At 28.8% G+C, this 15,672-nt stretch overlaps 1 protein-coding gene across 2 annotated transcripts in view; it reads right to left on the minus strand.

Moving 5' to 3' along the window:
- Window positions 1-268: 268 nt before the first annotated feature.
- The window catches only part of LOC129976556 (alpha-tocopherol transfer protein-like), a 62,711-nt gene continuing 47,307 nt past the window's right edge, over window positions 269-15,672 (minus strand). For both annotated transcript variants that reach the window (XM_056090183.1, XM_056090182.1), the window contains exons 3-6: window positions 11,778-12,020; window positions 4,882-5,078; window positions 2,660-2,770; window positions 269-781 (exon numbers count right to left, since the gene is read on the minus strand). In XM_056090183.1, coding sequence (XP_055946158.1) covers window positions 590-781; window positions 2,660-2,770; window positions 4,882-5,078; window positions 11,778-12,020 — 743 coding nt within the window. In that variant the 3' untranslated portion in view covers window positions 269-589. The remainder of the gene's footprint in view (window positions 782-2,659; window positions 2,771-4,881; window positions 5,079-11,777; window positions 12,021-15,672) is intronic.

The following is a 15,672-nucleotide window of genomic DNA, read 5'->3' on the forward strand; positions in this document are numbered from 1 at the left end:
CATCTGTATTGCACTTTCGGCTTTGTTTTCAGGAAAAAAAGAAAGTTGAAACCTTTATAAATCTCTTAAAAAATGTGACATTCCTTTAAATTCATATATTTTATGTTATAAAGTTCATTGTGTAGAAAAATTATGAAAATTTTAAAATTCTGAAAATGTCATAATTCCATCATTAACGTTTTTAATGATGGAATTATGGCAATTCCATCATTAAAAACGTAAAAAACGTAAAGTATTAAAAATATTAATCTAAAAAAATGAAATGATATTGGCAACTCAAAAACAAACTTTATTACAAAAACCTGAGAGAGGGAATAGAGTATGCAAAATGAGCAAATAAACAATTATGAAAAATGGTTTTATATTAAATGTTCAGACATTGAATTATAACACACAAAAATGATATTAAAAAGATAATAAAAATGCTTCATCATAAATTATTCTCATGAATCATATTTTCTCCGAATACTTTTCTTCAGATTCAAACGAAAAGAAAATAATGGAACATAAATCGAAAGATTTCAAGCGAACAATTTTTTGTATCCTCATAAGAAATAAAAGTTAAACATATAAAAAACAAATTCTGCTTTTATTTGCCATTTTTCATTTTCTCGATAATACCGTATTTGTTTATCCTGTCAATGAAGGTCTCCTGACTAAAGAAGTAGTCGGCGAATTCCTTGTTGTTGAAAGGTCCCATGTTGCCCCCGAGTTCCTCGGGAAGAAAGTCCTTCGGAACATATTTGTGAAGACTGCTCATATTGTTTCCGTGAAAATGCAGCTGTAAAAGTAAAGATATATATAATAAGCAGTTAAATTTTATACAACACACTTCCGAGTATCCTGTTCGCGATTCTCCTGCCTAGTTTTGTTTATCATAATGAATTGAAGAAGACAAGGAATTGTATTGGCAACATTTCCAAAGCATTGGAAGCGGGCGTCTGCTACTACCCTCCTACGTGTCGTGTGAAAACTACAAGTTGTGACAGGAAAAGAGCAGCGTCCTGCTCGTTGTTCATTGTTTCATTCGTATGTAACGAACCTCAGTTGTTGCCAATGTTCCCGATTATAACTGCACAGTATGTACAGGATTCGTAAATTGTTCTTTGGGTATGTATGCTTAAAGTATTTTATAAGTATACCACAGTGAAGTGTACAAAATTAATGTTAAAACGTAAATGTTATATCAGTATATAAACATTTATAAACTACCAGTACAGAGTCTTCTATTTTAACTATTTAACTTGACATGTTACCGGCAACTACTTGTGTTTCGCTAGTCCACGGTCGCTTTCACATTCTACGTGGTTTGAGATAAATGGTGGGTTTAGTACTCAATAAGAAGTAAGAAAATACGTATTATAACAGTGAATTTTGAAATAAAACTTTGTCTTCTAGTGTAGGTGAGGAAAGAAATTAAGTCATAGAACTCAAACTTCCCGGGCCTTTTTTTTTATTTGGCCTGTCCTTCCGCCACATTAGGCCCAATACTCGGGAGTGTACTATACTAAATGTCACTATACATATACAATTTAGAAAGTCTTCTATATTCGTGGTGAATAGCCAATTTCTAAACCATTACATACAATATACTTCCAAAAGAAATTTTTACAAACTGTATAAAATTTTATAAATAATATTATTTCAATTAATAAAGGCAAAATATCAGGAATATATAACTAAATGATGTATCTGATAGAATCCGCTGACTGTATAAAAGTCAAGACTTTGTAATTATTTCAACAATTTTATTGCATTCAGAGTAATTGATTTATACAAAATATAATGTTAAAACATCGTTAAAAATCTTTTGGAATGTATTGGATTATTTTCAATGGTTTAGAAATAAATTATCGGGCTGTAATTTAAATGTAAATTATGTGTATTCACTTTTTGCACTCTCAGACACTATTTAAGATGGTGTATCATTTTGAAATTTATTTTTCTTAAATTTTGATTGTTAAAAATACCTACAGAGTAGAAGAAGATGTAGATTAATTTTTCAAGGAAATTCAAAAATCCTTTTTCACAACAATAAACAAGTCCTTGTATTAGGTGAATAATAATGCATTGAATTACTTTTCCGAGAGCAAAAGGTTAAATATCAGTCATACGAATAAAACGTTCATTGATCATCAACCGAGTCTATTTCCATAGATTTTTCATCAATGAAATATATTTGCGTCAAAATCAGATATTTTTGATAATGAACAGTTTATTTTAGATTTACTTTCCTTTTCGAAGTTATATCATAATTATTTCAGGAAGGAATAAATTTGAAGCATTGTAGGTAACTGGAACCCATCATGTGTTTATCTACCATTTTAGTAATATTACTTCATCTTTAAGTGAGGTTCATTCGACATTGATGAATTTCGTGAACACTAAAATCTGCCTTTTAGCTATTTTCTGCCAATAAAAAAGCTTTCTTAGGGGACTTTTTTACAGCTTTTTTTTTTCAAAATAATTAGCATTTGGTAAATGGTGATTTTAATGTTAGAACGCGAAAAATGTAATGGAAATTTTATGACAGCTGTGTTTTTCTTTTAATTTTCGTTACTCGCTATTTATCATTTATTTATTTATTTACCCAACATCCAATAATGTTTTCTGTTTTAACATATAATTAATTCAAATCAAAAATTTCAGCAATACTCACCCTTTCCTTAATCTTTTTCTTCAACAGCGGCTGCATGAGCTTGTAAATGGCGTGGTATGGAAATGGCTCGTGTACAAAGTGAATAGCTCGTAATCTTTCAGGTAAACAGTCCTAAAAAAAACAAAGGAAAAAAAACTGAAAACAATTCTTAGAATATAAGTACATAGATTAAAAATACTTCATTCTATTGGAATAAACCATAATTCATGATTAAAAAAATTCTCATCTTTCGAAATTAATACCATTTGCATTTTATTTAATTGTAGATATTAACTTGCATGGCTCTACTGAACGAGATCCTGGATTAATTCAGCAGTAGCTGTTTTTCCTATCGCTGCATTATAAAAAATTGTTTCATTATATGAAGTTTCGGGTTCCATGATACTCTGATATCGAATACAAATTGAAAAAAACAACTGGCTGATAATCAATCATCAGATCAATTATTTTCCTAACGAACAACTATGTTTGATCATAAATTGTTTCTGTAATTATTTATTTATTTCGCTGAAATTTTGAATGTTGCATTTCAGCATCGGACAGAATACATTTACTTTAACAGACGATTTAAAAAATGGTGTTAGTATTTAGATCAAAGTAGTAAAAAATAGAATTTTAATTTCAAATTGAGATAAATAATTTATGATGAAAAAAGTACCCAAAAATTCAATTCGTAAATAAATTGTTTTTGTGATAAAAATATTTGCATGAGCTAAAATCGACACGAAAAATCTTTAAAATCCTATTCTGAAATTCATTTTTTTATATTAATTTACAGAGTTATTTGTTTCTTGCTTGCATAAATCGAATAACTGGGAAAACCAAAGAAATAGATATGTTAGGATGTTCAAATGCTTAAGTTTAGCATGCAAATGATTGTGTTCATCATCTGTTGTTGAAATATCACTTACTATTAATTTCTGATGTTTGAAAATTGTGTTCTCAGAGAAATTCATGAGAACACAATTTTGTAGAAACTACTTTTGCCTTTTATGGATTTTTTAATTGTTAAAATTTCCTAGAATTAAAATCACAGTGATCATTAATTTATACTTGTGTGTGGTATATTAGGTAGTAAATTTAATAGATACATTATTGAACTTTTGCATTTTTCCTATGCTACTATTTTAGCAGTTGCGTGGCAGAATAGAAGAAGAAACGTTTCGAATTCTAACTCCGATTTATTGCATTAAGAGAGGCATACTATGAACAAAGAAAAAGCGATAATAAGCTGGCGTCTGTTTGCATCACGATCTAAAGAGAAAAAGAGATCGAAATTTTCCCCCTCGGTGATTTTACCATGAGATTTTGATAGGGATTTCTTTGATACATGTCAGGAAAGGGAAATTTAGGTAACTCTAAAAGAATGTTGTAAGCATTAAGGATTTTAATTCCTTCGCTGAGAGCGTTAGAACATGTTGAATTCAGCAACTTTATAGAGCAGGTGTAGAATTAATTAAATAAAAAATGGGAATTGGATCAGGAAATAAGGGACCATTTTAGAATGAAGTTAGCATGGGCTAATTTAATATAAAATTTAGGAAATTAATTAAGATTTAAATTAGATGGATGACATTACATACATACATTCTAATTTTCTAATCCAATTTTTACTATTTTGATTCATTATTTCTAACACGAGCTTAACAAAGTTGCTGATTTCGGGGTTCAAATACCAAGAACTTCAGTAATGTTAGCACAGAAAACAATAATTATGTGGAATACGAAGTTATTAAAACTTCTAAGAAAACAGAAAAATATAATGATTACAATTTAAAGCAAGAAAACTATTATGCCATTAGAAATGTAACATTAAACATGTTATGCATATTGAATTGTCAATGCTTATCTAAAAAGATTTCGCGAAGCTTTATAATAAAAAGGATGGATTTTGAGACGTAGTAGATTTGTAATAGTAATATCTAACAATTTTATTCCTTTGTGCACATTTTCACTAAAGGCATTATTTTCTTTTTATACAGGATGTTGTGCCACATTTAACATTTACTGCAACGAATACTGAAGAACCTGTTTGGGATTCCTTCTAGGATGCTCATGATCTTATATTCACTAAACCGTGAAAAATCAATGCTCCTATGAGCAGAAACATGATGTTGTGATTGAAATGGCGTAACATAAAGTGAACCGGTAGATAAGTGAAATGCGTACAAAATTTGATTGTAAATAATTAATAAGCGATCGATTCATATAACATAAATTACCTGTACAAGATTTAGAGTCAAAGTTAGGAACTGTAGATTCACAAACTGCCTGTAATGTTGCAGCGTTAACCCTTCTGCGTCGATGATTATGATGCCACCGCATACCTGCGTGGCCTCCGTGTCCAGAATCATTTCTCCGATCATGAATACTGTGGCTATCATGTCCTGCGCTGTCGCCTTCGTCACATCAAAAGCGCCTGAAGTAATAAACAACCAATAATTACCAGAATAGCAACAGATTATCTTGGAAACTGACTAATAAAGCAATCATTTCATAAACATGGAATTCGTAAAATAGAACAATAGTTATCATGTGCTGGCATGCATTTTGTTTGGTAAGTATAATATAAAAATAAGTACAATAGTATGCAGACACATTTTTGCATTTTATGAAATGCACATAAAGTAACATCCATAAAAAATATGACTGAGTGATGAATATCTAAATGAAAATTATTTCTTTAAGATGTCATTTAATAATATTAATTATAATAAAAAATTATTCTTTGCTCACAAGTCTGTTTCTTGTGCTTAAGAAATATATGTCCACGATTTGTTTTAAAATTCTTCCAAATTAAATATACAGAAAAACAGACTGAACAAGAAAAATCAAAATAGCGACCTAGGTAATATTTTCATATTTTGCTATAGGAAAAATTGCCGAATAAAGATCACAACTTAGAGTGGGCCGTTAGTGTAATCTTGATGCTATTAAATATTTGGTAAATAAAATGAGAAAGTAATATTACATCAATGAAATGTGGCTTGTGGAATCATTTTTTAGTAAAAACTCAATGCGTTTAAGAACATGCATTTTTATTCCATTATCATTAAATAAATATTTTAACAGATTATACCCATAACACTCCATAAGTTCATATGACACACTGAAAGTGAAAGTGAATATTTATATGCATATCAATAATGATACACAGACATTTTAATTACTATTGCTCAAAGATTGCTCGGATAGGGCAACCAATTATTGCTTTAGTTTGTTGTTTATGTTTTGTTTAAGTCGATAGGAATGTAGTTCTGAATTAGAATAATAGCCCATAAAGCGTGTCAGATGACTATTAATCATCATAAACGCAAAGTGGAAAAACATAAAAAGAAAACAAAAGAACATTAAAAGTAACAAAAGTTGGTTCAAAAAGAGTAAAAATAAAGTTGCAGGGTTTCGCATAGGGACACAAAATAAGGAGAAACTATACAATTCGTAACATGCAACATTTGAGCTCACACATTATATGTTTGATGTGAATTTTAGAATTAAAAAACTATTTCATTTTAACTGCGTTAAAAAAAATCTGAGGTCCAATTTGAGAAATGAATTTCTTCAATTTAACAGGTGACACAATTTCATTTTGCTATTTTTTTTTTCTATTTTAAAATGTATTTTTTAAGAAATATTATATTCTTGTAGATAAATTACAAAAGAATATTACTTTTTTAAATAGCATTAGTTATTCATTTAAATATGTCAGAAAATTTCTGATAGTTCAGATTCAACAGTTCCCTCCCCCTTATAATTTTAATTTTCTGCCCCTATACCTTCTGTACTTTTTATACTTTCTTTGTTCCCTTTCCTTGGAGGATAAAATTTCAGGCAAGTGGATGAGAAATTCATGTATGAGCAACCATCATGTTCAACCGAGAAACCCCAGCGAATTTTCGGTATTTCAAATTTTATAATTATAATTTTATTCAAACAAGTTTTTTATGAAGTTTTTACGCATGTTGCATTTCGTTCTTCATTGTGTGGTACATTATTGGTCAGTTTCAGAAAAGAAATACTGACGATTGTCTTTAGTTCCAAAAAAAAAAAAAAAATGCTGAAGAGGATATATATGGTTTTAACTACGATCGACCATTATCCCTCATACGATCTATATTTCTTTCTAGCTAAAAAAAGTACTGATAAGATCTGTTAATTCACGCATCACGATATGTCTGACACTTTGTTGTATATCAAACTCGTTAATTGGAGGACTTTTTTCATTTCACGCATCACTTAATCTTTTCCTCCTGAAATTAAAACCCTAGTGTACTTGCTGAATTTCAAAGCTTTAATCAAAATATCTCAAAAAATGAATGAATTTGTGGTATAGAATAGAATAATAGCTTGAAGAAGCTGAACAAAATTTCTTATAAAAGTATTTTTTATCTACTCTAATTAATTCATGAATACTTTGGTGCCATTTTTGTTGAAAACCTACTGTCCTATTTTCGATGACGGTACACATTTTCATTTCAAGAGGTTTGGCACATGATACTGCTCACGATTGGTCTAATTTATGTACTTCAGAGTACTTATACTAGTTTGATGTGGGTTGGATTATGTACGAATTCATTTCAGGAGGTTTTGGCGCAGGATGCAACTCACGACTGCTGTAATTTATATACTTCAAAATGCCCATATTAGTTGTTATCGATTCTATCAAGCACAGATTCATTTCATTTCAGACGGTTTGGCGCATAATATAGCTCGTGATTGGTCTAATTTGTGTATTTCAGAGTGCCCATATTATTAATCACAATCTGTTCTTTCATGTATAAATGCATTACACTTCAGGAAGTTTGGCGCAACCGACTATTATTTGTCTAATTTATTATTGTCACTTCGATTGTAGCAAGAATATTAAATAAAAAGAAATTATTTAGGAAAAAAAGTTGCAAATATATTAATTCTTTCATCGTTAAGGTCATACAAATCAAGAAATCAAAAATGTAGCTATTGTCGTCTCAAGTTTTCACCGGATGTTCTCAAAATTGCTAAATCAACAAATGTCAAGGACAAATCGTCATCACAAAATGCATGATTGATTATATTAGAATATTTTCGCTGCTGCCAATCAAGTAAATTTGATTGTATAACGCAAAAGTGAAATGACTTTTCAGAGCACGTTATTATGTCTTTCTTAGTTTAACAATATGTAAAAGTTACGAAAGAACTATTCATGATTTTCCTTTATGGTGAAAATAGCTACGTACTAATTTTTTTATATAATTGTGAATTTAGAAATGAGTAAATCTGATTTATTAAAAAAATGAAGGGGTATTCAAATTAAGATATAAAATGACATTGTAAATGACAAGCATATGAATAAAAACATAGCTAATATACAAACACTTGATATACTCATATAAATGTCTTTAAAAATGACCTATCTTGTCAAAAGGAAATAAAAGGAGGAAAATTGTTATTTAAGTATTATAAAAGAACCACTTGAGATTTTTTTCCTGATAAAAAATGCTATTTCTTTTACATTGAATCTTATTAAAAAGGACTTCCTCTAATTGTTGTAAACAAGATATTGATATAATTGAAAAGGAAATTGAAAAAAAAATTAATTTCCTTATTTTTTCCTTTCTGCAGCTTATAGGATTGCAATAATAAATGTTTTCATTTTCCTACTGTAAGCATTTAAAGACCTTTATAGACATGAAGTTGAGCTAGTTTTTTCATTCTTAATTAACTATTTATACTTACGACATTGAAAAGAAAATGGCTATATTATTTATTATTATTATAATGCTATAGAATATATTATTTTTAATTATAATTTGAAAATATGAATTTTCCATTCTATTTTTAATATTCATACGGTAAACTCATATAAATATCTTCATCTGAATCGGTTAGCAAACTTTTACTTTAGTTGAAAATCATCCATCATTTAATGTTCAGTCTCATTTTTAGATACCGTACAAGAATTATATTTTGAAAACTATAAAGTGCAATTTTTTGTTTATTAGTTAAATGAAGCAAAATTTGCAAAATGTGCTAGCATTTATTTCACTTTAAAATGCATTTATTGAGAAAAATTTGTACATTATGTATGGAAAATCAAAATATTTTCCGTCATTTCCTACAACTTTTTCCCATTTTCGTCCAATAAGTCTTGCAACTGATTGAATTTCTTTTGGTCCTCCAGGCCGCTCTTTGTCAGTGAAATCGAAATCACGGCTCTTAAATCGTTGAAACCAAAACCGACAGTTGAGACATGACGGAGCAGCATCGTCATTAATTTCTAAAAGTGCCTGATGGGCTTCGGCAGCAGATTTCATTAAATCAAACAAGAAAAAAGCAATGAATGTTGAAAATGAAATTTAGAGCGTTCCAGGATTGGGGTCTTTATACACTGAATAACTCAATGACACTAAATGGAAAACTTTCAAAATGATAACAATGAAGTAACAGTAAATTGGTAAAAACCCAAACCCATTGGCGTTTATACAGATACTTTGCATGCTTACCAATAGATGCCGCTGATTGAAATACATGGACACCTAGTATTTCAGCAGTAAATCTGAAACATAGCATGTTTTTGCTGTTCTTAGAAAATGGAAAAACACAAATATTAACTTTTTTATAATTCAGATTTAAAATAGTTTTTTATTATAGATCATTAGCGATTTATTTAAATATCTGTGCATGAAAAATAAAAATATTCTATTAGAAAAATTGCATACATTTTTTATTTTTTATTTTTTTTTTTAATTTTCATTGCCAATACTCAGCGCTTTAGTTATAAAAAAAATGGCAAATTTGCTGGAAAGCAATTATGTTTTTCTTCTGAAATTATTGTTAGTAGTTTATATGTTCTGGTTTTTCATAGTGTAATTGATGCTGATTGTGAATAATTGCAAGTCATTAGAAATTTATTTTGATTTTTAAACAATTGGCAATTGATTAATATGTATAACTACACAGAAACAATATTTTTTGAATTAAATATAATGGAAACATATCAATATAGCTGAGTACTTCCAGATTATTGATAATCGATGAAATTTAAAAAAGCCTGTTTTTTCTTTTGCTTTTATGATAATCAGATATTCATTTACAATATTTGATCATGCCAGAAGCAGCTTTCATTTTAAAAATCCCCCATCCTACCTTTTTTTTCTATTGAGCATAGCTTTAGCAGGTTTGCTATTTGTATCTTTCGGCAAATTTGTATTGGAACGGTTAAATATTCTCTTTTCTTTTCTTTTTTTGGTAAAAAAATCACTAGTTTATTCAGTATTGTAGATTGTACTATATTATATGAATTTCTACCATACAGTTTTAGCACAACGCGTGTAGGTCATCGATAAATTTCAGCATAAATTTTTCTTGCAACATTTGTTGAGCTAGAATTTCATTAAGACAATACCCCGAGTGATTTTGCTCTGTTTAAGATTTATTACAGTAGAAATTTTAAAATTTAATGTGAAGTTTCAAAATTATTTTGATCGTATTTTCCTGATGGTAGAGAATTTATCAATTTCAGATAAAATTTACCATTTGTTTCATGAAGATGGCATATCAATACCATTGAAAGAACAATTCTTTGATACTCTTTTTTTTTTTCACATCTTATTCACCTAATTCTGCAATTTCTTCAGGCATACACTTGTCTCGAAAGTTTTGAAATCGGCAATTTAATACCTTAAATATCAATAGAATTGATCTTCAGGAAAATGTAATGAATATACTTAATTTTTACTATTAATGAAAATGAACGAGTGTGCGTTTTATTCGTCAAATTTGACATGAGAGGCAACAACCGAAACAGTAGCTGCAACATTTGGTGAAAATATATTTTTTGGAAAGGGAATAAAGATTTTTTTTCGAAATTTTGATTTATTAAAAATTTGATTGGAGAAAGATTGATGCTTCCTAGTGATAATTTCACATGGTTCATAATTTTACACAAAAATAATATTTATACAAACTTAAAGCTGAAAAATTTATAGAACTATTTCAGTTTTTTTTTTTTTTTTTTTGTAGCTCTGCTTTAGCAAATTTATAAAAATACAAAAAGCAAGTAAACACACATGAACCCATTTGCTATCATGATCCTCACTTAGGGAGTTTGGAATCTTAAATATACCACTCGGCATTAAAAAATACATTAGTACGCCTGACAGTTCAATTTAATACCATATGTATGAATTCATGTGTAATAGAAAGTCTGGATTTTGTGCTTCGTTTCCTTAGAACATGTAAACAATTCAGTGCGTCTGTAAAAGTTGAACGGAACAAAGTTTGCACATTTGAAGCATTATATTACTGGTTTGGTGTTTCTATTATAATGAAATTTACCAATACGTAAATATAAATTTTAAAAGTTCTAGTAACAATTTGTTACTTATACAGTCTTTTGTTTATTAGTTTTTTTAATTGGAAAGAATTTATTGATCATTTTATAGCAATATCCTTTTCTAAAAATATTACGTGCTTGCTAGTATTTTTTATCACTTTTTTTTCAACACTTTTTTTTTGTAAAAAATTCATATAATATATATATATATATATATATATATATATATATCAAATTATTTTCCATTTTCGTCCAATAAGTCTTGTAATTGATTGATCTTCGAATTTTTTTTCCAAGTCATTCTTTATCATTGACGTCGAAATCACCACTCTTAAATCATTGAAACCAAACAACCAATGATAACAATGAAGTAACAGTAAATTGGTAAAAACCAAAAACCATTGTCGTTTATACAGATACTTTGAATGTTTACCAATAGATGTCGCTGATTAAAATGCATGCAAGATATACATAAATATTAAAATGCATGCATATTAAAATAAATACAATAATACAAAACTTATCCAGCCAAAAATGTCAAAAAAATTCACATTTAATCGTTTGACGCAAAAAAAAAAAAAAAGAACCAATGCGGCAATTCATAAATGCAGCAAATTCATTACATGAAAATGGCACATTGCGAATAAATTAAATAACAATTAAAAAATTTTAAAAACTTAACTAATCAGTCATTATCACAGAAAATGTGCTTAAAATTGATATTTTTCTGTACATGAATATTAACCGTTTAATTAGGAAGTATGGATTCAGTCTTATGGTAAAACAAACAAATAAATAACTTACCCATTCGAAATATAGCTACATGTGATCCCGGCGGCACTCTGTATGGCATGTAAAGTATATTGTTCATTTCTATCACTTTCTTCATGTCGGAAGGCTTGAAGCCCGTGAATTTCCCCCTCTGCTTGGACTGGAAATGGTAGTAGTTGCAATAGATCTTGAAGGCCTTCTGGACATCGTACTTTTTTGTGCGCAGGAACCGCAGCAAAAAGACCTCGTCTAACCGAGAGTATATATCGGGCTGTTCTGTAAAAAAACAAAGAAGTTGTTTTCAAAGAAAATTTAACTCCTTCATAACACAAACACGAGTTTGTCTCTCTCCTCGAATTATTGAATTTTAAATTCTAAATCAGCAACTAAATGAAAGAATTAAGGAATTTAAAATGCAAAACGCATTTAAAAATGCTTTAATATCTAAATGACTATATATTATTATAGGAATTAAAATAATGATAAATGTCTTAAATAATATAACGTAACTTCATCCTGTGTCTATAACACAAAGTTATATAATCGGTCGGATGAGCATAAGATGGAAAGAAAAGAATGGTTTAGTAGCTTAGTTATATTAACGTCCCGTCTTAAAGCCACACTAAGGCTATTTTGGGATGCACGTCTTAACTTTAAACCATGGTCAGATGACGAGAACGACACCTGAGCTGCCCCTACTAAACCATACCAGTGAAAGAACATTTCACTCCAACGGATTTAACGTGTACGATGCCCACCTACACGACGGTTCTTTGATGGAATCGGGTCTTGAACCTGGAACCCACCGGTCCCGCGGCAGATGCCTTACTACCAAGCCACCGCAGCTCAAAGAAGAAAGAGGGGAGAGAAATAAAGATGCGACAACTCATCCACCGGGATCTCCAAAAAGAACCCCATTGGAGCCACATACTGGACAGCAATATTTATTATTTTAGCAAAATGATAATTAAATGAAGGGAACAAAAATACATAAAAGCAAATGATGGCAATAGGATGAACTTGCAGCAGAAATGTATATATTTACAGGCGTAATCTGTCTACATTTTCGAGGCCATTAGCTGTGACTAAACTAAAAAGAGATTACTAATTGAAAAGGAAATAAGAAAAAATTGAAAATGATAAAAATTAAATGTCTTAAATAGGAATGCCATCTAATTAGGAGTTAAGTAAATGCGTAGGTCAAGGGGTTAAAGGAGATTCGATCCTCCAATTCATATTATAGCAACATGGTAACAACTTATGCTTTATTCATCCATCTATTTTGTTTTTAAAATTTGTCCTAATTATGTGTTAGCGATAGCAATAACAGTAAGAAATAATATAAATATTTTCTACCTCGATGCGTGTGAGTATGAATTTAACATTAAAAAATATCGTTTCAAAATACTCTCAGAATCATCATTAAAAATTTATTAAAATTAAAGAAAAGATCTGTGGAAATAAAAAATTATTGTCACTGAAAAGATACTTTTTTTAAAAATTACAAGTGGTGTAAAAATGATTTTTGAGCCAAATATACTCCGAAGTTTTTCAACAAAAACATCGACATTAAAATTATTTTTAATTGAAAATATAATTAACATTTTTATAAGCCCTTTCTTAATCTGCACTTTCAAAGAAATCACTTCGTGATGAATTTGAAAACTGTTGGCGAAGTAGTCTGTCTTGTAACACAATTTTTTTTTTTAAATTGAACAACTTGTTTTTGTTTCAGTTTTTTTTTTTTTTTTTGTCTTGTATGGCGTATTTTAAATATAATACATCAGCTCGTATGCATTACTATATTAAAAATTCAAGAGTATTAATTATTTACTTTTTAGGATATTCACAAATAACTATAAGGCAATTACAATTGACTCATATTTGATATGAAAAAATTTCTTTGTTACATCTATTTTATAAGGCGAAAATTAAATGTCATGATAACTGAAAGATCATAAGATTTTTTTCTTATTCATATTTCATGCAACTTACCAAAACTTGCATGCGATACAAAATGTATCTAAACTAACAAATGTATAAATAGTGGCAAATTTTAAAGTGTTGCTGAAATTTTAATTTTAAACATATAAAATTAATCTAAAAATATTAAAATAACGATGTCTAGATAAGTTTACCACAACCATCACTGAAATAAAGTATTATTAAAGTGGTGTCGATTAAGGTGCTGCTTGAAAATATGTTCAAGTTTCCTATTTCAAAATATTTACGTATATATTAATTATTTATCAAAAAAAAAACATGTATACATTATAGAGAGAAAAAGAAATGTTAGCTTCTGCGCTATTAATTTCAAAAAATACTTTTTTAATTTTCAGTTAATGCATTTAAATAATTTTTTACAATTTTTTCAAGTAAAAATGACAATTCGGACTGTTTGAGATGATTATACCATGTATAAATCATGTGAAAATTTAAATTATTTTCCAATTCTATAAGCTTTATCGGTTTGATTTGCTTTATGCTTTCAACATTTCCTGATTTTCCTCTGTGAATTAAGGTTTTAATCGTTCACAGTTCCCTAAACTTTACAGACAGTCTCTATAATTAGACAGACTTTCTATTTTTAAGCAGTTTTCGTCAAAATTATTGAAGGGATTAGATTATTTTTGTCTAGCTTAGCAAACGCCTTTAATACATATAACTTACAGTGACAACAATGACACAGTATTGCCTCAGTCACCAGGAAAAAAAATGAAGTTGCAGTTAAACTTTATCGCACGAGGAAGAAATAAAGAAAACCTTTATGCCCGATATCCACTGAAGCGATAATTTCAATTGCTTTTTTAAACAAAAAATTTGATATTATCGTACAAGTCATTGCAATTTTTCTAACTTCTATGACACATCAAAATGATTTTTATGGAACATTTCAAGCACCATTCATTCTTCTCAATGCAAAATAAATAGAGCTGCATTTTGTTCGAAATTACAAGGTACATTAAGCACATAAATTAGGTATGATACCAAAATTCAATTTAAATATTTCAAATATTTTTCATAATTGTATAACAGTATAAAAGGCGAAACCATTTCATAAATTGAATAATGTTTCTGAGAGAAAACAAAACAAAATTGTTTGTCCAGGAAATAATTTGCTAATTCCTTAATTTTTTTAATTGCTCGACGTTTCGCAAATCAGTAACTGGAATCAGAATCGTAGCTCTTGAAAAACTTTGTTGTCAGACTTTTTCGACTTGAAGGCAAGATATTTGAGTGTTTCTACTTGAGTAAAATGTCCACCGAATTTTCCATTCACATTTTTAAATTAATATTTCAAGTGCCAATCGTAGTTCCATGCCGATATTTAGAAAGATTTTCTATAAAATGAAATATATATAAAAAAACTCTTCTTTTGACTGTGAATTAATTTCAACTCTTATTTACCAACAACTCTTATTTTGTAGAAAATATCAAAACATCATATTAAAAGCAAATCATCTTGACTTATAAAAAAAGGACTTATGAGAGGTGAAAACATGCTCATTTCTTCATATAACTGAAACCATCGTTTAAATGAAATCAGTTTAAAAAAAATAATTTTCCCGGATGCAAAGAAAAAGGCAAGCGACGGTTCACCACGCAGATAACCCTCTCACTCTGCGTCTTGTGAAAATAGAATTCTTACAGTTCTTTTTCTATATTAGTAGCAATAGGTTTATACTTGCGAACTACACTCGAAACAAAATAACATAATAATAATAATAATGTAATATACACACACACACACACACACACACACACACACACACACACATATATATATATATATATATATATATATATATATATATATATATATATATATATATATATATATATATATATATATATATATTATGTTATTTTCACACACACACATATATATATATATATGTGTGTGTGTGTGTAAGCATAATTTTTAAAG

The sequence above is a fragment of the Argiope bruennichi genome, chromosome 7, assembly GCF_947563725.1.
Source record: "Argiope bruennichi chromosome 7, qqArgBrue1.1, whole genome shotgun sequence".
Lineage (NCBI taxonomy): Eukaryota > Metazoa > Arthropoda > Arachnida > Araneae > Araneidae > Argiope > Argiope bruennichi.